Source organism: Xiphias gladius, chromosome 21 (genome assembly GCF_016859285.1).
Source record: "Xiphias gladius isolate SHS-SW01 ecotype Sanya breed wild chromosome 21, ASM1685928v1, whole genome shotgun sequence".
In the NCBI taxonomy this organism is placed as follows: Eukaryota; Metazoa; Chordata; class Actinopteri; order Istiophoriformes; family Xiphiidae; genus Xiphias; species Xiphias gladius.
In genome coordinates this window covers 12,499,392-12,524,196 of record NC_053420.1, presented here as the reverse complement: position 1 = coordinate 12,524,196, position 24,805 = coordinate 12,499,392, and the positions used below count along the sequence as shown (strand labels likewise).

Below are 24,805 nucleotides of genomic sequence, written 5' to 3'. Positions count from 1 at the left end.
GGAGCAGCGTTTTAGCCTCATGCAAACGAACAAACAAACAAACAAACATATCTGGCCCGTGCGCTGTTTTGCAGCTTTGAACCATAATTGTGTAGTTTTAACGCATTTGCTCCTTTTGCTGGCTCTTGATATTTCGCCCCGATAAGCCACTATTGAAAAGTTCCTGCAAATTAAAGAGAGAAACCCACGACTATACCAGACTGGAGCGGCGACATAGCTACTCATCGGTACTCCAGACACATTATGATCAATACAATGAATGGATATGAAGCCTTCGCTGAACCAACTTACCCGGACACGGTTTCTTGTGACGCTTGAGATCCAGATAAAAGATGTTTTGTTTTGGGGGGTTTTTCAGACTCTGTTTGCAGTTTTTCTCCGGACTTTTTCTGACGGCAGACTGGACATCATCTTTTTCTTCTCCAGTGTAGATTCAGTTGTTTGAAAAGAAAAAATCGCAAACAAACAAACAAAAAAAAAAAAAAACTATGAGAAGAGAATCAGTTGTGGATCCGAGGTTTGTCGCCTGCAGACGGCTTCATCACTGACTGTGGTACCGGAGGGTAGTTATACCGATGGAGATGTGAGGCAAACTGTCTCCCTCCCTCCCTCTGTGTGTGTGTGTGTGTGTGTGTGTGTGTGTGTGTGTGTGTGTGTGTGTAAAGGACAAACATGGGAGGTGTGCCACCGTCAGATCAGATCTTGTCCTCACCATAGTGCGCATCAATCTGGGGATTTCTGAGAAAACACCGCTCACCTGCGTATGATGTACTAACTTCATTACCAGCAGCCGCAATTAAGATTCTTCATTCGTCATCTGTTCCTGCGAAATCCCATTGAATCACGGGCGAAGAGACAGAAATACATATTGTAGTGCCATTCTGGGAAAGCGGTCTCAGACTTTTGGACCCCACTGTGAATATATCAACTGTATATAACACCAAAAATGTGAAATGTCACCTGCAAAGCCATGCGTGCGCAATAGTTGTCAGACGGTTAAGATAAATACTATTTCAATTTGCCGCTGTCACAGTGAGACAAACAAGAGTGGCGACTGCTGAAAGAAAGAAGACGAAAGGGAAGATGCAGCTCTTCTAATCACTCCTGTCTTTGTTTCCAGACCAGAAAAAGACTTCCTGGTGTAAAAGACCTCAGACTACAGGGATCCACCTTTTTATCAAGTTCAAAATGAAGACTGCTTTGAACATGTAGACATACAGCAGATAATGCATCTACACGCATACAAATAAATGCATGCACTTACAAAACACAGGAGATGAAGGACATAAGGCAACCTTGAGACTCAAACAGTTACCGGGGACACACATTTCCATATAAATAAGGCGGCCATGTACACACAAACACACACAGTGACAACCAATAGACAGACTGTATGTAGAAAAGTGTTTTTCATGGAACTTTACTCTTAGCATGAGTGCCCTACAATCTCTTTGCCTTTCTACCATAAACAGCAATAATACCCATCTACAGAGGAGCCCTCGGCGGGAAGGACCAGTCTGACAGCCATGATGGCCCCACATATCCCTCCTCTGTCCTGCTCCGAACCAGCCTGGGGGGACAGCCATGATGGCCCCACATGTCCCTCCTCTGTCCTGCTCCGAACCAGCCTGCTAAAAAACTATGACCTTTTGTCTCCTGAAAAATAGAATACAGAATGCTCCAAGTACAATGCTTTTCTAAAACCAGTTTACGGCTTTTGTGAATGGTTTGCCCTCGACAGGTGATTGCCTCCATGGCTGCCAGAGACAGGGATGCGGACAAGCCGAGTTCTGTGGTTTGTTTGTAAAAAAAATTTTTAAGAAGTGTTACACGTTGTCTGTTTTCCTGGCCGCTGAACTGAGAGTGAATGGCATGATGACGGGTGAGAAGTTCAATTTGCAGCAAGAAAAATGGAAAGGGGAAAAAAAAAATGCATTGAGCCAGGGAGGGAGGTGGTTATGTAGCGTCCATCTGGGAGGTTCTCATAGGAAGTCATTCGAGTAGATTCGAGCAGTTTGTTGGTGACAATGTTGACGGTGTGAACTCTACTGGAAAACCTGACTTCAGTGAAGTGAAGCAGTTTGGCATCGTCTGTTTGGTTTGGCTGTAGTCCTCCGAGGGGAAAACTCAATGAACCTTGCACAAATTTGTAAACAGATAGAGGCAGTGGAAAAGATCTGACGGCTAGTGTCAGAAACCTGCCCCGCCCAGACAAAGACCACATGCTTGGTTATGATTTTGTCTATTATCTGTGATATAAAAAGAAAAGAGGAGGACAAAAACCACAAAATTCATGTCCTAGCTACATTTGGAGTGGGAGAGACAGAGATTTAAAAAAAAAAAATAATAATAAAAAAAAAAATCATTGGAGCATTTCTTGTAACTAGCCTGTCACGCTCTTGGGATCGAATCCACTAACAACAGATCAGCCTGGGGCAGGTGTTCTGCTGAGGCTCTAAGTAGTCATTTTTCCACAGTGTGGCAGGAAGGGACTCGCCAGGGCTGAAGTCTAAAATTGCCCACAACCCCGGACCAACACAAAGGTTTAGCCTGTTGCTGTAACATTAGAAACTACAATGCAGACAGAAAAATCACCCCTGCTGACAGAACGCAGTAATAAAAAAATGTTGCTTTGTTGGTGATTTGGGTGACAGGAAAGGACTTCATGCTGTCTACTTCTGTCTGGCTCTGTAGGTGGAAAACTGTAGGCTAAATGAGGAAAAAAAAAAAAAAAAATACAGGAAAAGGCTTTTGAGAATGTTTTGAATTTTAAAATATTGTCAAAGCATCTTGTGATTTCCTGTGCAAAGCAATCAGGCGAGTGCAGATCATGAGTGAGCCTGAAATTGTGCAGGCAAGGGTAAAGTGGTGGCTGAAAACTCAAATCGATATTAGGCTTCAAGTCAGTTTTTTCCTCCATTCAGTTGGATGTTTCTCTCAAAACGTCTGCAATTACGCCGCCGTGGTGAATACACCTTCACTGTATCCTGCTTCTTTCAGTGAGGTAACTTCTGTATCTCCCAAAACTACACAGCACAGGTTGGCAGAAATTACAATATGAACCATGTGACTGTAAAATGCTGTCACAAATGTGTATAGATTGGATTGAGACCTTGGCTCAGGTTCAGCACAATAGGGAGCAGAGTAATAACACTAAAATGTGTGATTGTGTGTGTGTGAGAGAGACAAAGGTAGTGTGGAAAGGAGGGTGTCAGAGGAAATGTACTTTTCCAAAGCCATTAAAAATAGCCATTGCACTTTCAGCTGAAGGTGAAACAATAACTCAGCAGTTGAAACTTGAGACTAAATATAGATTAGATGATACATTAAAATGGATTGTTATGACCATGTATTATCTTTGCAAATTCCTTGACCTAAAGGCATCTGACGTTTGTATTTCTGAGCAGGATTCACCTCAGAGCATAAAAAGCTTCGGTTTCAAATGAGAGAGAAACAAAGGAAGCAAGAGAGTGACAAACAAACACGATAAACGGGTTCTATCGTGTAGAATTAACAGTCCACACCACTGAACACAATGAATGGCACAAGAAAAGAGGCAGAGCAACAGTAACGGCTGTAAGTAACGACACATGAATTGTTTTTTTCTCCGCTGTGGCATTTGCACTTCGACAGCTGCACTGATGGAAATCAAATGCATAGCGATGAAATTATAGAGCGATATGTTACACAGGGCAAGGGCAACAGGATGGCAGCCTTGTGGAGAAGGGGGAAAGAAAATCATAATGAGACAATTCACGCTGAATCCCCTGACTTTATTACAGGGAAATTGACTGTGTGGCTCGTCCCACTGGAGGAAACCTTGTCACGACACTGGCTGCCATAAGGAACACCTCTTTGAGCCGTTTGGAAATTGAATTTTCTCAGAATTAATCAGGCCTCATTATTGACGCTTTGATCTCGGAGCCTGTGGAAGTAGGGTCTGTATCTCTTTGTAGTGCTACAGTTAATGTCAGCGCGCTGGAAATGAAAGGATGAACCGTTGTCCAGGTGTCTATATAAATCGACCCTTGAAAGGTAAGGCCGCGGTATCCCCAGGCTTTGAAGACACTTGGGTTTGTTGGCCCGACGGCAGCGCATTACCTAAGCTGACAGTGAAAACCGAGAGATGTGAGCAGAAGTGGAAAAACAATATTGCTGGTTTAACATAGTAGTGAGATATTTACAGAAGAAAGGAATATAAGGCAAATACTCTTTTATTGGAAATCATTACCAAAACAGATACACATTTGTAAATACAGGTAGAGGGAAGAAGAATAACATGAGTCAACATGATAACTCAGAGTGAGTGTTTTGAAATATAGGTATTCAGGGAACTCGTCCTCTTCCACGTCATCTCCTTTCTGGCAAGACAGAACAAAACATAATTAGCCCTGGCTGGGACCAACAAGCTACAAGGTAGCAAGCTAACATTTTAATCCGTGCTATCCTCTCTATAGACTGACCACGAGAGCAAAATGTGCTGCTGGCCATCCCTCTCTGACCGGTCAGCTGCTTCCGTTTGCAGGGGACTGGGCGGCAGCCTGCAGGGTCCTCCGGGCCATCTCCAGGGCTCCTTCCTGAGTCTTGTTCCCGCCAATAAAGCCTCCAGCGTGTACGAAGATGCAGCCCGTAATCCCACTGAGCTCCGACAACGCTTCATCTCGAACGCCACGCCACTCTTCTGGCAGGGACAGCCTGGGAACAGAAGACAGAAGGGAAAGTTGGCTTACAGATGGACACTATGTGGTCAGCAGCTCACTTCCTGTTGACACATCAATTCTGCAAAACCCGCCGTGCTGTACATGTCTGCACAAACAGAAAACCAGCAATTATTGCACCAATTCTGGGCTTAAAAATAATGTAAATAAAATTATAATAAATTAACATAATAAAACAAAAAAAAAGTTGCAAAAATACATCAATTGACAGAAAATTAATAACTATTTTGTTGATTGAATAATTGTCCCAGTCGCCTTTTAGGCAAAAATACCAAACATCTGCTGACTTATTCTTCTCAAATGTGAAGATTAGCTTCTTTGCTTTGTCTTGTATGATAGTAAACCAAGTATCTCAAGGTTTGGGACTGTTATTTGGACAAAAGAAGCTATATTAATATTTCTCCTTTGGCTTTGGGAAACTGTGACGCCTGTGATGCATTTTGCACTATTTTCTGGCGTAAACTGCAGTAACCCTTGAAGACTGCACCACTGCAATCAGTCAGAGCAAAATGACCAATAAAAATCAGCTTTATTCTTCTCCAGTAATGTGGAAAATCAGAGTCATACGGTGGCAATGGAGTCAACAGGCAATCTTACAAAGTGGGGAAAAGATTGGTTCTGCGAAGGTTTATGAGCCGACCGTGGCCAATTGTCTCGGGATGTAGCATACGGAGGCTGAAAATTCATAAAAATGTAGAGCAGCACATTTACCACCCACTGGAAGTAGCATGGAACTACACGTCTACAGCCTGGCAGATCGTTTAAAACACATTACCAGTTTTCTTTTGGGCGAGAGTGTGTGCATGAGATTGTACTTCTTGCCTTGATGGTGTTATCTCCATTTTCTCAGACCGGTGTTCTTTTTAAAGTCTTGATATATTTAGCCATCTTTTATACTGATTTTGATTTCATTTTGATTCAATCACTTCATCGCTAACCTCTCGCCCCTCCACTACTTCTGAAATAGACTTTCAATGCCTTAAAAACTAGCTCAGTCTGCTAAAAGCTTCAGATTTCATTACAAATGTCATGCCAACCTCAGGCTCCTCTTCCTCTCTCACATGCTTGATGAATTATGGAACTGTACAGTCGAACTTTTGAGAAATTACATGACACGGCTGTCAAATAAGGCTGCAAGTTTGACATGAGTAAAGTGTTTTCTTTTGTTCCGAAGTTTTCACAGGTTCAATTCTCAGAGATTCTGCTTCCCTTTGAATAATAGCTACCTTTCTCTATAACATCCTCTACAATTGTAATATTCAGAGGGTGAGAAGCTTCAAAATCCTGAGAAATCATGCAAAAGAATTCAAATTTTAAATGGTTGATATGTACACGTGCAGCAATACTTTATTTTTTTCCAACTCTGCTCTCCATGCCATTATCTCCAGTCTATACAATCTTATCCCTACTAAGACCATCATAAGACAACCTGGGGAGGAAAGCATGGCAAACACGTAATCCCTGTTAAATGAATCAGCCAATCGATAGCTCCACAGTAAGGGTGGAAAACGAGCTCCGAGGAAAGGTCAACAGGGCTGGTAATGAGGAAAAGAGTAGGAGGGGGATGACTGTTGTTGTTATGACAGGCCAGGAAGCTCTGATTCTCAAGATGACCAGTCTAAAAATACTTCCACAATTAGCAAATTACTCTTCTCAAGGGATAAGACCCCGTTAGACCTTTGTTACACCATAATGACAGAGATACTGGGAAAGCGTGCTTCATTAGGAAAAAAAAAAAATGTTACTCAAGATTAGGTATAATGGAGATAATGGGTTATCAAAACATAAAAACTTCATGTGTTCAGATATGTTGCCCAGAGCCTGAACCTTCTGTGAAGTTCTAGTCTCCAAAATGATGGTATGAGACACTTGGATATATGCAGAGCTGCTGAATCGTCCAGCAGCTCGCTGACTCATAATTCATGGACACCGTCTCTATGCTAGAGATTTTACACACTTCACACATTTTTCTCCTTTCGACAGGGGCCAGACCGGTGATTTAGCCAGTTGGCATGAGTGGCTGAGGGGAAGAAGGAGAAAAATTTACATTATTTTGTGTGTTTTGAAGGGAAATTACATGGAATTATTTTGTTTTTGACACAGGTTCGATCTAAAAAAATTAGTTTAATTGTTTAGTCTATGGACAAAATTTTTTTTTTTGGATAATTGATGAATTATTTCACATTTTTTAAGTAAAAATGTCAAACGTTCTCTTGTCTGAACTTCTCATTTGTGGGAATTTGCTGCTTTTCTTTCCCTCATGTGAGAGCTAATTGAATATGTTTAGCTTTGACTGTTTGTCAGACATTTGAAAATGTCACCTAGGGCTCATTTTCTGACATTTTACTGGCCTAACGATTGATTAAAAAACAAAAATTGGCCAATAATCATTAGTTGCAGCCCTACTACAGAGGCACAGCAGATAACTTTGATTGCAGCCAGTGTGTTTTTCCAGAAATGTTCTGCTTCACCTCAAACTGCTGTCAACTTTCAGTATTATCCTAAACTGTACATCTCTGAGGAAGGACTGCTTCCTCTCCCCTCTTCCTTCCCCCAGATCACATTTCCTTAGCAGTGTGATGCTGATAAAAATAGACCCCCCACCCCCCAGGTGCAGTAGCAGGGACACAGGTGATAACAACACTGCTTTCGCCCAGTCGGCACACACCTACTGGGAGGAAGCGGGCCACCCAGAGAAAGAGCCATCTGGAGCAATGTTTTTTATCCATCTCACAGGCCATTGTTCTCATGTAGCTCCACACCAACCGTCATGTTTGGATTAAATTAAATGTTTGAAGCACTCCACGACCATAAACAGGCGTCTGTGTCTTTCTAGTTGAAAGGGCTGCCATCTGATGAGATTCTGCATCAGAGTGGAAAAAAGTCTAGTGCAGGGATGGGGCGAGGGAGGGGGTGAAAGGTGTGAAAGGTGAGATAGCGAGATAGGGAAGAGGGTGGATGAAGGGAGGTTGGAGGAAAAAGGGGGAGAAATAGGATTAACAGGAAGAGAGCAAGAGATAGGAAAATAGGTGCTGAAATGTAAGAGTGTGCTTATAGGAAAGAAACAGAAATACTGTACATACGAGAGAAGGGCAGAAAAGAAACACTAATAGGAGAACCAAGAGCTCACAGAAAGAGATGAAAATAGAAAGCGTGTAACAGAGCAGCCACTGGTCAGTTCAGGCCTGAATCAAAAAGATATTCCATCCTCTTCCTGTGTCTTTGGGCATGATGCACTCTGGAAGCCCCCCTACTGCTCCCAAGAAACCCACCGTGTATCAGTAATGAGACATGTGAAACCCAGGATAAAAGCTTAAGGACACATACTGTCCGAGGCAACAAGACTTTTGAAGAACATGACCAGTGGCTCAGAGAACATCTGCTGAGATAGTGAGGTCTCAAGCCTAGTATGAGGTAACTGAGATGCCACATTTGTAAAGTCCATTTTCTTCATACAGCCCGAAATTGCAAATTTGTCTCACAGGGCTTTATAATCTGAAGAACATACTCCATCCTCTTTCCTTAGACCCTTGATTCCAATGAGGGAAATTCAAATGAGAAAAAGGGAGAAACCTCGGGAAGAGCAACATGGGGGGGGGGGGCTTCTCTTCCAGGACAGATGCCACAAGAACAAAACAGACAGAAGTAGCAGTACAGTTACCTTGTGTAAATTCAGAATGACCACATTAGAGTTAAAGTCCTTTCTAATCCTTTCTACTTATGGACAGCATTTTTTCAGCAATTACCATTCCTTGTATGTACCATCTATAATGTAGTTTCCATTACTAGTGCTGGAGTCCGCCATTCCTGCGTGGGATTTTAGTTTCCCAAGGGACTGACGGAAAACGACACATGCATGTAATCATTCAATCATCAGCAATACTGTTTGTAATTTCATCTCATCGATACCAGCTCACTGTTTACCGTTCACTCTGTTTACACTGTATCAGTGCTGTATTAAGTTACCGCTGATGCAAAGCAAACATTTCCTACTGCTGCAAAAAGCATTCAGCTGACAAAGCAACAGCAGTTACAGGAAATGCGATGAATTTGTCACCGAGGTTTGTACGCAGTTTATAATAATGAGCAAAAATCGTGTGTGAGAAGTTAAAGAGGTTAGGCTGATTTTCAAGGATAAAAAGAAGTCAGACTTACGTGACTTACATTTCATAACCGAATGTGTTTGCTCAGGGAAATATCTACAAACAGAAAACACCTTGAATGCTGGGAGTAGAAATTATATAGAAAATGTCACAGCTTATCACAGCTGTAAACAAAATGATCTTTTCCTTGACAGGTTAAAGAAGCTGTCTTTGATATGAAGCATCGTTTTTTCTATTAAACTTTCCCTTGGTGGATGAAAATTGCTCCTTAAAGTCATCCGGATGGAGAGGATGGGAGGTGGGATAAATAAATAAAATAGAAGCTGCAATGATACTTATTCACCCACTAAAAAAAATGTGACCGAAGGCTGCATGATTTGTGCTCCAGGGGGAATAACTAAACAGAGCAAAGATGTCAGACAATTAAGGTAGGGTTTTTAATCATTTGCTACACAAATGAATGACCCTGAGCTACACTTCTGAAGAGCAGAGATCAGCATCAAACAGCACAAGTCATTGAAATTTGGAGCACAAGAAAACAAGACAGCAACATGGCAGTTGGAAAGATTCTCTTTACCAAATGTAAAATGAGGCTTTGTAAGCAACAGCTTATGTTCTGTCAGTATCCGGCGCAAGAGTAAAGTGAAAGTGTGTTTTGTGGATTATAAAGATGTTAAATGTGATATTTGCAAAAACAGTGAAAAGAGAACACTACAAGGCACACAGCTGCTAAAAAATGAGAATCCCCACAGAAGATGCGGGAAAAGCCTGGAGCACGTTTCCTTGGCCATGTGTTGATAATGCGTGCTGCAGGATTTAGTGCACAAGTCAAACAAAACACCAACTACAGAACTCCAGTGGGGATGCCGATGACGTCATAAGAGCAGCGTTGCAGGACAGTTTGAGAGAGACGGATAAACAGTTCCCTTTCAGAGGTAACAACCACAGACTTGATAGGTGTTCATCATCTGACAAATTCACACAGAGGGTCTTTGTCTTGTCATCACTGTTGTTATGTACTGAGTGACAAGACAAGAATACTAATGTGATGTAATGAGCACGGATGCGGCACCTTTCGTTTAAGTGCCAGGCTTGTGGGTTCAAGGCCTCGTTATTGCTATAAGATGAGAAAATGCTCCACAACTACAGCTGCGGGGACTGATGCACAAGACAAGCGAAGGTAAGACCTTTACAGTATATGAATGGCACAAACACACAGTGTTTTATAGTACAAAAGGCGTAAAAATGTATTAAAACATTTGAAAGACCGTGAAAAGGAAGAATTAAATCAGCATAGCATGATATGAAGGAAAATAAACATGAGCAATAAACAACAGAATAAAAATTGTGCAGTGTCATAACTAAACAGCCTAAAATTTTAATAAAGGTAATGGCAAACATAAAGGTATGTAGCATTAATTTCTAACCGTTTAGAGTATAGCAGAACTCGGATCAGCAGGAAGTTTGTTCAAGATGTCTTATGATTAGAAACTAAATGCTGCTCCACCATGTTTTATAAGCAGACCCGTCTCATATGAACCGAGACTTCTGGAGAATTGTAACACAGAAGCAAATAACACATTATTTTGTCCATAACCAATTTAGCGGTTTATTAACAAGTATCAGTATCTTAAACTCAATATTCTGACACTGCGGTGATCTGAGAATTGGAGTTGTGTGATTCTCTTTCTTGGTTTTGGTAGGAACTCAAGCAGCAGCGTATTGAATGAGTGAAGTGAATGAGGCCTGGCTCTCCAATACAGTGCAGCAGTCCAGACAAAGTAGCTAAAATAACCACAGACAGGCTTTTTAGCCATGCTAGTGGCGTCCCTCTAGGGATGGTAATGTTAGTGTGTCGGTGGGTCCACCACTTTGGTCCAGACTGAAATATCTCAACAACTAGTGAATGGATATCCATGACATTTTGTGCAGATGTTCATGGTCCCCAGAGGATGAATCCTAGTGACTTTTGATCGGTGATTCCTTAACGTTTCATGTAGCGCCATCATCTCGCCAGAATTTCAACCTGTCATATACTTTGGTTTATGACCAAATACCTGGAACATTAATGGCATTTCCACTAGCCTCTTTATTCTGTATTTTGTGATAATTACCAAATGCCAGCATGCTAACACAGTAAACTAAGATGTTCAACATGCATGTCAGGATTGTCATTATGAGTATGTTAGCACATATATGTTAACATTAACGCAAAGCACTGCAGTGACTAAATACAGCATCATAGAGCTGCTAGCACAGCTGTAGCGTCTTAGCCTTGTTACAGTAAGGGAAGTGGGGTAATTTTGAACTGTCTTGGGCTGTAACAATCTATGTACTGCCCCATTAACTACACCACCATGGCTGATTTCTTTTTCAATCTTGAGATAAAAGGATTCAAGGTGAGCATTGAGATTTGATCTTCCTTCATCAGCAAAAAAAAAAATAAATTTTTTTTACTTAAGAACATTGGCACATCGAACGACTGTTTTTTTTCAGTGCACTTATTTAAAGATGAAATGGGTCCCTAATCATTCAATGATGCACCTATGTAACTTATGCGAGGCCTAAATTACATTCATGTTATAAGAGGGCTGTGATTGTAAGAGTCAGTCTGGTGTTCAGTAGAGCATGACATGAATCTCACATCCATAAATATTCACCTTCATAAAAATCCTGGAGCATGTTTGAATAAGTGGCTGTAAATAAAAGTGTGTCAAATTGCCAAACCAATATGTACCGTGCAGCTTATGTGCCAGCTTGCTGTAACTGAAGCCGAGCATGCAATTAATATTAGGAAAACAAAAAGGAAAACACCTGAGTGAAAGGGGTGTGCATGGAGAAAGGACTCAGGTGGCTGTGTTGAGGTGTTGGGTGTGTTTACATCCTTTCAAACCCTTGCGGAGCAACGTGAGAGCAATACCTCTGCCTTTACTAAAGGATCACCCTCATCCTACAAAAAATTATTTCTGCCCTAGCAGTTACTCTCTCACCAGATGACATGTCATCCTTCTGTTAGTGGTTATCAAATGGTCCAAAAATGCATGAAAGTTGAATCATACACCATGGTTCGTCTCTGTCAGCAGACCTCAACTCAATTCAGCACATTTGGGAGACTCTGGAGCCGTGTCTGTCACCGTGATTTCCTAAAAATAATTTCTTGTGTGTCGGTCAGTGTCACAACATCCTTGCCAATTCAGCCTGCTTGATTTTTGCCAAGGTCGCTCATAAAAGGTGCTCCCTCCGCACATGAAATCGCAAGCTGTGCACCATGAAGTAGAAACGGCATTTAAATAACCTTTAATAAAATGTAACTAGAAATTGCCTTTGACCAAGTCACAGTTGTAGCTCTTGTATGTAAAATTAAAAAAAAAAAAAAATCACCTGTTCTGAAAGGTGTTGAGGCCAGCGGGGACACACTGGCACCTCCACTGTCCGTTCTGGTCCGGGTAAAGGACAAACTTGATGGGTGTCTCCACCTGGAGCTCATTCTCCAAGGTAAACAGATGCTCCTTCCAGGGACAGCCGCCCTGGGAGAACACCACCACCTCCCCACTAGGATCTACCTGTAAATGAGAAGAGAACCAGGAAACTGTAGATTGCCAATGCGCAAGATTAAGGACAAGCAAAAAGAGTGGAGACCTTCAGCTTTAGTAGAGAGGCAATATTGGCAGGATTCTGTGTAATTTAGGATTTTGTAGAAAATAAGGGAAAGAGAGAAGACATCTTTTGCATCTTTATAATCAAGGTTCCTAATAACATCATATCTAGTAGTATATTATATGATTTAACAGGAGCTAAAATATGGAGCCTGAACAGTCTTTTAGTTTTTGGCACTGAAAATACAATTTGCCATTGAAATGAAAACTTAAACTGAAAACTTGTACTGGCACCAAAAAAGATATTAGAACTGAAAAAAGATCGATTAGAAAAAAAGACACAGACATCAAATATGGAAATGATGAGGCTGCTCCCAAATCTCTCCCCTCTGTGCCAGTGACAGAGAATCAAAACTGAAAGACTGTACTTGGGGGAAAACAGTTAGTGTAAAAAATAAATAAATTTAGAAAAATCATACACTGAAAAAAGAAAACACCAGATTGTTATCGAAAAGAATGCCAAAAACAAATAAAAAATAAAATAAGTATGTTTGAAAGTGCGTGGTGCAAAAAAAGTGAATGTGAGTGTCATTCTTTATTCAAAGTTTAATTTTGTTATGTTTTTTAAGTTTTCACAGTAATAATAATACAAGTTTTTCAATGCCCAATTGCATTTTCAAAACTTAAAACTAAAGACTCTGTTATGGCTCCATACTAAATTAAAAATTCACCATTTATCTCCCACTTCATCAAAAGCAACAGTCAAACACAGAGATACAGGTAAGAGTTTGCAGGAATCCCTCACCTCTTTGACGTGGTGGCTGAACAACTATGTAGTGCTTAGTATGTTTGGCGTTAGTTGCCATATTACCAATATATTAATACTGTATATTAGTACACACAATTTACACAGTAAAATATTATATATCAATATTATCTCACAGGTACACATACAAGGAGAAAAACTTGAGAGAAGGGAGAAACCCACTGCTGCTGATTAATTATCCACTATTACCTGTGACATTGCTTGCTGTATTTCTTTATAATTAAGGAAACATTAACCAACAATCACTAACGATGGACCATCAACAGTTTCACAAATGTATTTTTTCAGGACCACAGCTACAGTGTTAACAAAAAAACAAAACAAACAAAAAGAAAACTTGTACCTGACGCCTCTCTTTAACAGCTTCCTCCACCACCACACGAGCCGGCAACCAGGAGGACTGGTAATAATCCAGACGGTCCAGGAACTCCTCCCCGACCATTTTCATAGCCTTCCTGAAACCCTCCTGGTGAAAACATGTGTAAACACATACATGCTACTGTCACATACAGTGAAATAATGAGAGAGTAATACTGTATCATATCATAAAGGCAGCAATATAGCATCTTGACAACTGACTAGACCTCTGATGTCTTTTCGATGAAAAAAAGAACTTGATGCTCAAGGTTAAACATTCTTATGATCATTCGGATTTTTCATAACTGCAACACCACCTCTGAACTTCAGTGCAGTTTGATGTCAAATACTTTCAGTGAGACTGTATTCCACATAAAATTGGGATCATAAAGTCTAGTCTAACCATCTCCTCATTGATCTTTGCAGACCTGCTTAATCATCTTCATGTCAGGTCCTGAACAATCCTCAGTCTGACCTCCCTCCCAAGAGAGCATGAGAAAGAAAGACAGACACAGATACAGGCACACACAGATGCTATCATAAACCCTTGCACACACAGACTCTCACAGTCTGCCACGCAGAAGCCTAATCTGCATGCATCTGATTGAGGGGGCCGAGGGGTTTCCCTCAGTTTAGCAGTCGTGGACGGGGAAGGGGGTGTAAATCCGTTAGGTTTTTCAGTTATCGCAAACAACCACTGTTGAGAGTTCAGCAGGTCAGTCTACCATCAAGTTGTCTCCCAAACGTTTTTCAATACAAATCTTTCTCACTTTCTGATCTCACAGCGCTGCTTTTACTAGCAGTGTGAGTGTGAGTGCGGAAATGGGAGGATAGTGCCAGGACATGAATTATAATCATGTGAACTGAAATGTGAAAAACAAATAGGCCAGCTACTCCACTGAGACAGCCCTCAACAATGGGGTGGGAAGGGAAAAAAAAAAAAAAAAAAAAACGTTGGCAGAGTCAACATATATGCAGCCAGGCTGCAGGTATCTCATGAGAGTCTGAAGAAAACAGGTGCCGTTTCCCTGCAGAAATCCCATCCTGCACTAATGAGAGACGGAAAAGTCACACTAGGCCATTCCTGTTGTTTCTGCACGGCTCTGAAAACGACTCCTGAACACCGATTGGTCTGCATTTCACCTGTTGTGTCTATCACAAGATTCTTAACCTATTTTTCATTTTTGTTTTGTTTGTATTTTTTTACAGTTTGCCCAGGTTGTGCCCGATTATCCTGAAATGATATAGCCAAAAGCTTTTTTTAAATACTGTGGAACAACCTTCCATTAAATATTAAGTTGTCAAAAACAAACGGGTCTTTGGGTCAGGGCTTATCTATCGTGCAAGGTGGTTGATTATTGATTCATCACCTAGAAATGTTCTTTAAGACATCAATTAAATGTATTTGGTTATTGTTGTATTTTAACATTTTGATATGGATATGTGATTTTGTTCTATACTGATGTAATTTGGGTTTTTAAAGACTTTTTGTTGTGTAAGTTGTTATTTTTGTTATTGGCTGCCTGCTACAACAATGAAAATAAGCAGGGCTGAAAACAATATAGTGATCAGTCAATAAATTGCTAATGTATTCAAGTCATTTTCCAGCCAAAAAGGCCAAACATACCCAGTTCCAACTATTCCAGTGTGAGGATTTGTTTTTCTTCCTTTGTCTTATGCAATAGTAATTCTATATCTTGAGGTTTGCGACTGTTGTTTGGACAAAAAAATACAATATGAAAGCAATTTAATATGTCAGCTTGACCTTTAAGAAACTGCAGTGAACATTTTTCATTTTTTCTGACATAGCTGTTGGTTGCAGCCTGAGAAATAAGTGTTCTTATTTTAACATGTTATCCCTTGGATTCAATGAATCTTGCAGCTCCAAAAATTGTTCAACATTTTAGAAGTCCCATTTTAGAAGTACAATTTAACCAGACAGGCTTTCATTGTCATAAAACTTGCTGCTGTTAAGTAGTTGTGCTTTGTCACACTGTGATTCAGGATATCCCGATGTACACCGTACTGACAATATCCTGATTCAACCGTGTGTGCGTGTTTGTTTGGCCACAAGCACACACGTTCGCACGCCTCATCCTAATAAAATGTGTTGTTAATTAAACCTCATGATGCTGCTAAATCTGACATCACCATTTTCATTTTGTGTCGGTGAAGACATTCATTCAGTGCAGTCATTTTCCCACATTAACCCTTTCCAGTACTTGTCCAACCCAAAAATAAATCCCCTTTCTAACATTAAAACTAAATCCATTTTCTATGTATACGCCTCACCTTTTAATCCTAAATCCAAATCAACCTGTGAAATCTCGTTTTTCATTCCTTTTGAAGTCACCTACTGCCTGCTGCGTCCAACAGTTGAGGGGAGCTGCAGATTCAGGTTAACCGTAGGTTGGTCATCACTATGAACAGCCTTTTTCACATTATCGCAGTGTTTTCACATTGTCATTTGGTACATTGCTGTTATAAAAAACATCAATTAAAGCCGCTTTAAATTAAAACAACAAGACACAAAGACTATGCTCCACTTTAATAATCTCATATCACAAATTCAGACGCACACACATTAAATTAAATCTGTGACCTTTGGTCTAAAAGATCAACATTGCAATCTCATCAAGCTGATATATAGCAAAAGTTGTGCATCACATCAGTCCATGTGCTGAGTGTGGGTATGCATTCGCACTCATACAATCACTCATACATGCACTCACCTCTGTGTCCTGACTCTTGCTATTCCAGCGTGGGTTCAGGTGGCTGACACGTGCGCTCAGCGTGCTGGAGATGCTGTAGCGGGCCTCCCCGTCACACTGTGAAATGCCGTTGTCTACAGCATCCACCTCCTCCACAAAGTTCTCGTACAGCTGCAAGGAATTGAAAGAGACAAGCGAGGTTATGCACCTGTAATGACACGGGAATCAGCTGTTTTATGTTTATGCATTTTTTTTAAAAAGAAGCATTGGCCTTGTAGTAGAGTGTAGTAAAGACGGACAGGACTTTGAGGAGAGAACTGCACTGGGATTACATTATCCTGACTGAAACCCATTTAGTCACAGTGTGTGGGCATTTACTGAAGTGCACGGCTGGATCATTAATCCAAAAGGAAATTGGAAAATTGCTGCTATTTCACAGATCACTGGCAAACTCCAAAAAGAAGTGGAAGAGGAGAAGGGAAGCTGAAACGTATTTGGGACTAAAAAGCCCTCAGTACATCAGAAGGTCAATCACCAAAGAGTTGACATTTTACAAGTGGCTTACAAGTGGATCTAAGCTTTGGGGCAAAAATAGAGGTTCAGTGTGAACTGGTTGAAGTCGAGACATGCAACTTACTAAAATAAATAAAACCCCAGCCATGAGTAAAAGGATTACTCTACGCTTTAAGCAAACTGACACATCAAAAGGCTAACGTTAGTGTGAGTTAATGGTGCTAATATTCATGATGACCTAAGATTTGGCCGGCTTAATGTGCCTGGTTATTAAAATTTTCTATGTGCCAAGGCTTCCTGCTGGCTGAGCTGTCTAAAATGCATTAAATATAACCACAGTGTCCTGGGCTTGAATCTGGGCGAAGAAACTTTGTCATGTCCCTGTCTCTCTGTTTTTATTTCTAGTCCCACTCCACTGCCAACTGTCGGATGAAGGCAAAATGCCATAAACTAAACTTTAACAATAAACATTCTGTACTTCCTACAGACAGTGAATGCATGGTTTCTTTTTTTATACAACCAACAAGGACGAAGTGCACATGAATGAAAGTGCCCTGTAATAATAGAATTCCCTTTCATGTGATGCCTGTGAAGAGAAGCAATTTTTTCTCTTTTAAAGACTTTTGAGCCCTCTGTCTCCCCACTCCGTGAGTAAATTCACTATGTTTACATTCAGTGTGCCAGCCAAGGTAACATTATGATACAAGTGAGGCAATGAGAAACATCTGTTTCCAATGAAGTGTTTGTGTTGTGAATAAAACAAAGTCCTTTCTCCTCTCACCTTGTCATAGAGCACCTCCAGCTGCCTGTCATCCTCCTTCAGCTGCGTCAGCTGGGCCAGCAGATGACGACCGAAGTGCAGGTAGACGAGGCCGGCTGAGCTGAGTTTGGTCACCCATGGCTTCTCTGGACACAAGCTGTGGAAGCTCTCCGCAAATGTCCTGAACAGACAAGGAAGAAGACAATCTGTCAGCTGGCTGCGTCAGAAACGGAAAGGTCCTTATAACACAAGACAATATTGTTTTCACAGTGGGTAAAAAGAGATCATTACATAAAAGAAACAAACTTAAACAAAAGTGAAATATGTGTCTGTTCTCATAACCGAGAACATAATCATTATTTGATGATTTGACATTTGATGGTGACAACTTCACAGTTGTGAGGATTTGCTGGCTTTTATGTTTCATATCATTTTAAATGGAATACATCTGGGTTGTTTGACCATTAGTTGGACAAATAAAACATTTTTAAGATATTTACTTGAAACTGTGGGAACTTTGTCACTATTTTTTAACTTCTATGAAGTATTACTAAAAATAAATAATAATTCCAAGTTACAATTAGAACTGCAACAATTAGTTGAATAGGTGATCAACAGAAAAATAATCTGGAACTTTTTTGATAATGGATTAACTGTTTAAACCAATTTTTAATTAAAAAAGGCCAAAATTCCATAAATCCATCTTCTTAATCATGAGGCTTTTCTGCTTTTCACTGTTTTATATCTCTGTAAACTGAATATCTGAGTAATAGACTGGTGATCAGACAAAAAAAACAATATGAAAATGTTACCTTGGACTTTAGGGAAACTGTGATGGATATATTTTGGATATATGGATATTTTTTCACATTTTATAGACTATAGATTAATCAATTAATCCTGAAAATGATCTTCAGATTATGAAAAGAATCGTTAGTTGCAGTCCGGGTTACAGCCCTAGTTGGAAGAGTGTTGCTGAAAGAGGGATGCTGCATTCATTTTTACTAAATTAAGATTGAAAAAAAACTATTTGTGCAGCCAGTTCCCACCTTAACAAATTTAACTGTGTAGATAAATTACTGACAGTTTCTTTGCTTATGTACGAAAAGAAATTCTAATTAAATCAAATCATACCTGCATTTTTGAATGGCATCAAGAGTCCTGTCTCTTACATACAGAGATAGGACAAATAGACAACAGTTTATATCATTTTTAAAAACTGAGAATCACTGCATGGCCTCTTCCAGACCGATGATATCGAATACTAAGGCCAAGGCTTGCCTGATTATACAACAGTGTTCTGCTCATAAACTGCTCAAAAACTATTCACATTTTTTCCAATAACATGCCCCTGGACTAAAATGTCTGCTGCATCTAGATGTATGCTGTGCATTACTGGATGTGTATCAGAAATCAATGAAAGGGACCGGTATCCATAAGTATTCTCTTCAGCTCAGAGAGTGAGTTTGCATTGACCGCAGAGAGAAGGCATGTTCAGGCGTGTTTGTAAGCGTGAGCGCACATAAATAAAAGCCACCGGAGGTCTCTCCTCAGCCACGTGCTGAGACGGGCGGGCTCCAGCACTGAGCCACTGCTGGTCATTTAATTCAGGCTTAATTAGGATGCTTGGGCTGCAGCACAGTGGAAAACAGACCATCAAATCAATGAGTGACATGTTAAGGAAGCCGAGAGGAGAGGGAGGGGGGGGGATTCATGGCCATTAATGGACTAATTGGCCAAGCTGAGGCATTTCTATGCTGATTATCAGGAGATGGGAGTGAATGAGCGAGAGGAAAATGACAGAGTGAAACAGAGAGTGGCTAAAAAAGACATACATTACCAAAGATAAGTCATCGAACTGTTTGTTTGAAATCAAAGATGGCTACATCTCTGAGCAGACTAGCATTTACCACACACAACTAAAGGTAAGTCAGGGACGCAGAATTTAAAAATGAAGAGTCTGACTTATTTTGGCTAAAATTGAGTTTAACTTAACATTGTTTAAACATACTTTGCATATGATGTACTATGACTCCCATGCTGTACAAGCTGCACCACTTTTGCTCATCATGCTAAATCATTAGAAATCATGGTCTTAATGCATACTTCATGAATCTTTCCCCTACTTGAAGCATCACAAGACATTCAAGCACTTTATGAAGAGAATATTACCAGCCAGTAATTTCCCATCATTCTGAGCCCGGTAGTCCCTTAGAATGATGGGACATGTGACTTGCAGATAGAAAAGCCTAATTTCACAACAGCTCCTCAACCTTAATTCATTGCTCCTGTCATAATGACCTTGTTTGGTATTTACTTCATTCAGTGAGCATTTTAGGGTTTTTTTGTCTTGTTGTAAACAATCACACTGTAGGCTGAACCATTCAACAGTTCTTGACCTACTGTATCTAATTCATGACCCATCTCCCAACTATCTTTTTTTCTCCTGTGGTTTAGACAGAAATTGTTCAGTCTTACTAATATTTTTCATCTCTTAAAATTCCACCCTGGATTGAGAAATTCATATCTGGTTATTCATGTCCTCCTTTGGGAGGCAGATGGCAGGGAATGTTCCATTTTAATTTAGTTAGATTTCACTGTGACCTTCAGTACAGTAGAGTAGACTAAATCGTGTTAAAGGAGGTCCTCAGAAGCTGTGACAGTCTCTGGGTCACCGCGGGGCTAACTCCTACCTTTCTAGGAAAATGATTTAAGACTTGAGAACAATTTCCTATTTGCAGCTCCTTGCTGCAAAATTAGGGATGGCATTAAACATTTTGTATCAGATTTTTAAGAAAAGAATTATCAATGCCTTTATTAATTTGAAATTCTGAGTTAGACCTACATACAAGTTGTAAATGATTTTTTACAAATGATACTTAGAGTATGTGTCGATCATCAACAGAAAACACCAAATGCCAAGTTAATTGAATGAACTGTTGCCGTGTTGTTATTCATTATACATTTCTGGTGAATACAGGGGAAAGGGAAGCCTGCTGTGTCCATGAATCCTGTTATGCTGGCTTGCAAAGTGGCACATATCCAGTGGGAGCAATTATTAAACCGTGTTACAATATAAAGCTGCATTAAAAGATGTTTAACCATTTAATTTCTCTGCTGATGGAGGGCTGCAACATGCAAACCACATTCATAACTGCTTCACTGCTGCAAAAATACATTGTCTTACTTTTATTTCTGAGTGGGAACAGTGAGGGGCCATTTCAAGTATGAGCAACCACAAACTTAATCCAAGCCAGATCAGATCTGTCGTGCTTTATTAACTTTCTTTCAGTGTTTTGAGAACGTTTTTCGCATGGCCATTTTCTTCTCTGGTCAAGAAACATCTAAAGACTTGTAAGATATTTTTTTTCTGTATCTCCAGCAGTTTCTTATTGTGGAAGTTGTCTTAAGGATAAAAATGATTCATAAATACAGTTTTTGTAACCATATGGTCTGTTTTCTATGTTCCAAAGTTTGGATTAAAACCAAACACAGATCCCACATTACCTAACCATAGCCTGTCTTTAAAGGATTAGTTCAACATTTTGGGAAATACACTTGTTTGCTTTCTTGCCCAAAGTTAGATGAGAGGATCAATAACTCCCTACTATGTGTCCACGCAATGTGAAGCTGGAGCCAACAGTCAGCTTAGCATTGCATAAAGAAAGGCTGTTTCCCCCTCTTTTTGGTCTTTAAACTGAGCTAAGATAACAATCTCCTGCATCAGACAGACACGAGAGTGGTATCAATCTCCTCATCTAAAACATAAACAATAAAAAATAATAAGTATTTCCCAAAATGTCTTACTACTCCTTTAATGGCTTCATTTCTAATATTTCTAAAAGTGATGTATTTGTTTTGCTGTCAACTTCATCTGTACACAGTCACCGTTTTTAAGAAAGTGCTATTGAAAGGAGCCCACTTACATCCATCCACGCCATCACAACAACCTTGCCCCCATCGGCATATGTGAGTGACAGCCACAGTCTCGTGTGGCCCCTGACAGTGTCGTGGCCTCGTGAGCCGACAGCAGGGGGGCGTTCAATTGAAGGAGTGCTAATTACCACTAACCCCCTGCCAGGATGAGAGTCCTGGCATATCTTTATCACCGTGGTCATAAAAGCCATCTCTGATTATCATCAGGACAATAAGCTGCCAAGACACCTGGAATGGGCTGATTACTCAACGTGATGAGACTTCGAGTGAATGCAATCATTCAGAAGGAACTTTGGCAGGAAATTTTGCAGAAAACACTTCATGATTCATGCAAATCAAGGTGATTCAAAGATATCAGAATCCTTGAATCCAGAAATTTACTTTCTCATCCTTGGACCTAATAAAAAAATATATAATTTTTTCACTTTGTTTTCTGGACAACAAAAAAAAAAAAATCTGATTTGAATTCCCAGTCTAGAGTTTACGAATCCATGATGGGGGCAAGGAGAAAATATGTACTTAAATCCAGGTTTAAAAAGGCTCATGTGTACCTGTGTGAGCCTATGCTTTTGAATTAATAGAGGCCTCAACAACAAACACTTATTGATTAACCTTTCGGCAATTACTCTCACCATTGAGAACAATGCAAATAGAGCAAAACAAATAACGGATTTTTGAGGCCAATACTGATAAATATTTGAGAGTTAAAATCTTATGTTATTTTGGCTGCTATCCATTTTTTTTTTTTACATTAACACATGCGATAAACAAATATTTCTGATATGGCTCACTTGAATGTGTGAACTGTGTCCAAGATATGTAAATTCTACAGTTGAAAAATGTCTGAGCTCTCTGGTTGAGTAACTGCAGTATGCGATCTTTAATATTCCTGTTTAACTGACTAATAGTTTGGTGTATAAAATGTCAAAGTTTTCAAAGTCCAGGGTAACATTTCCATGGCAATGTGACTAACAATTGTTTTCATTATTGCTTAATCTGACGATTATTGTCGTGATTGATTATTTTCTTGCATTTTATAGAAAAAAATTGTAAAAAATTGTCCATTGTAATTTCCCAGTGTCTGAGATGATGTCTTCCAATGCCTTTTTTTGTTTGACCAACAGTCCAAAACCCAAAGATATTCCATTCACAATAATATAACACAGAGAAAAGCAGCAAATCCTCACATGTGAGATCCTGGAACCCAGGAATGTTTGAAATTTTTGCTTGAAAATTTACCTAAACAATTATTTGATTATTATATTATGAATTTCTTTTATCTGCATATACAGTAAATGCTGAGTGATTTTAGGAAAAAAAATAAATCATGATAATTAATACACCAATTTAAAGTCAAACTTGAACTGCCACTTTCAGCAGGCAATCTCAAACATTTCAGAAAATTTGTCTGTGAGAAGCCTTACTTGGTAATTGCTTTGGAGTATTATTTTGGTATTGATTTAAAAAAAAAAATATATATATATATATACTCCCCAGTCTTAGTTCATTTAATTCCAAACATCTATAGAAATCAAAAACTTCATAAACTTAATCTCTTTGCAGCAGATTTCTGTCAGTGCTGTACCTCTGATGATGGTCATAGCGGTGTCTCTTTGGGTCAAACTCTCCCCCCACATCTACAACAATGTCGCACTGTGCCAGCTGCGCCGGGTCCCTGGTCCGAACGATTTCAGCATCCTGTAAAAACGAATAGAAACATTTGTAGATGTGCAAGCATTTATTATCAAGCATCCGATAGAGTAGAAGAGAACATTTTCAGGAATTAAGTGACATCTGTAGCCAAACGCACTGAAATAAATTCTACAATGACCATCGACTATACCAATAGTGTGGCCCTAACTGGACCCCCTGGAAGTACGCCTGTTGCCCGGTTGGGCTCTGACTTATAGTTAAAGGCCCAATAAGTCATTTTAGACCATAGTGATTACATGCATTGCCACATATGTAACTGAAGACTTTTTCTTAGAAATGAATAATAAGCCGTATGTCTGCTTCTCCTCTGATAACTGAGATTACAGACCTGTCTGATGCTGCATTTGCATTATCGATGTAGACAAACCTACAGCATAAGAAAGCAACGCCCTAGTTGCTTTAATCTAGTTATTATCCAGTGGCGTAGGGCCGCACAATTTGATGATATATGTTGTGACATTATATAAAGTTGTGAACCGTAAGAGATTTTACCACACTGTTTATACTCTGGCTGCTACTCCCTTAATATCTCTGGTTGTGTTCGACCATTCTGGTCAATGACCAAGGCTGCTTTACGACCATATTGTACGTGCATATGATTCGTACCTTGATTTGACAGCTATTTTATTTTCTAGATTAGCCAAACAGTCTCTCGGTTCATTTCCCAGAAATTTTACTGTATGAAGATACATATCAATGTCATTGTAGGATTTTAATCGCCCACTCTTGCTGCGTCTAAGTTTTGGTGGGGAGGTTACACCTTAGCTTACATTTGAGTCAATGATGCAATCAGGAGAGAGAAATCCTGGGAAAATCAGATTAGTGTTAAAACGATTCATTTATTAAATGCTGTTTATAATTCTGGCTCAATCAACATTTAAGGGATTTTAAGTGCCACTTTGTTCAGACGATAAGTCACTTTAAAAAAAAAAATATATATATATACTCCCCAGTCTTAGTTCATTTAATTCCAAACATCTATAGAAATCAAAAACTTCATAAACTTAATCTCTTTGCAGCAGATTTCTGTCAGTGCTGTACCTCTGATGATGGTCATAGCGGTGTCTCTTTGGGTCAAACTCTCCCCCCACATCTACAACAATGTCGCACTGTGCCAGCTGCGCCGGGTCCCTGGTCCGAACGATTTCAGCATCCTGTAAAAACGAATAGAAACATTTGTAGATGTGCAAGCATTTATTATCAAGCATCCGATAGAGTAGAAGAGAACATTTTCAGGAATTAAGTGACATCTGTAGCCAAACGCACTGAAATAAATTGTACAATGACCATCAACTATACCAATAGTGTGGCCCTAACTGGACCCCCTGGAAGTACGCCTGTTGCCCGGTTGGGCTCTGACTTATAGTTAAAGGCCCAATAAGTCATTTTAGACCATAGTGATTACATGCATTGCCACATATGTAACTGAAGACTTTTTCTTAGAAATGAATAATAAACCCCTATGTCTGCTTCTCCTCTGATAACTGAGAATACAGACCTGTCTGATGCTGCATTTGCATTATCGATGTAGACAAACCTACAGCATAAGAAAGCAACGCCCTAGTTGCTTTA

General features: G+C 39.8%; 1 protein-coding gene across 1 annotated transcript in view; it reads right to left on the bottom strand.

The window, feature by feature from the left end:
* Positions 1–4,198: 4,198 nt before the first annotated feature.
* Positions 4,199–24,805, bottom strand: part of myg1 (myg1 exonuclease) — a 21,797-nt gene continuing 1,190 nt past the window's right edge. The window contains exons 2-8 of the mRNA XM_040116242.1: positions 24,275–24,387; positions 17,606–17,765; positions 16,333–16,482; positions 13,587–13,709; positions 12,203–12,384; positions 4,464–4,695; positions 4,199–4,361 (exon numbers count right to left, since the gene is read on the bottom strand). Of these exons, the coding sequence (XP_039972176.1) occupies positions 4,506–4,695; positions 12,203–12,384; positions 13,587–13,709; positions 16,333–16,482; positions 17,606–17,765; positions 24,275–24,387 (918 nt within the window). The 3' untranslated portion in view covers positions 4,199–4,361; positions 4,464–4,505. The remainder of the gene's footprint in view (positions 4,362–4,463; positions 4,696–12,202; positions 12,385–13,586; positions 13,710–16,332; positions 16,483–17,605; positions 17,766–24,274; positions 24,388–24,805) is intronic.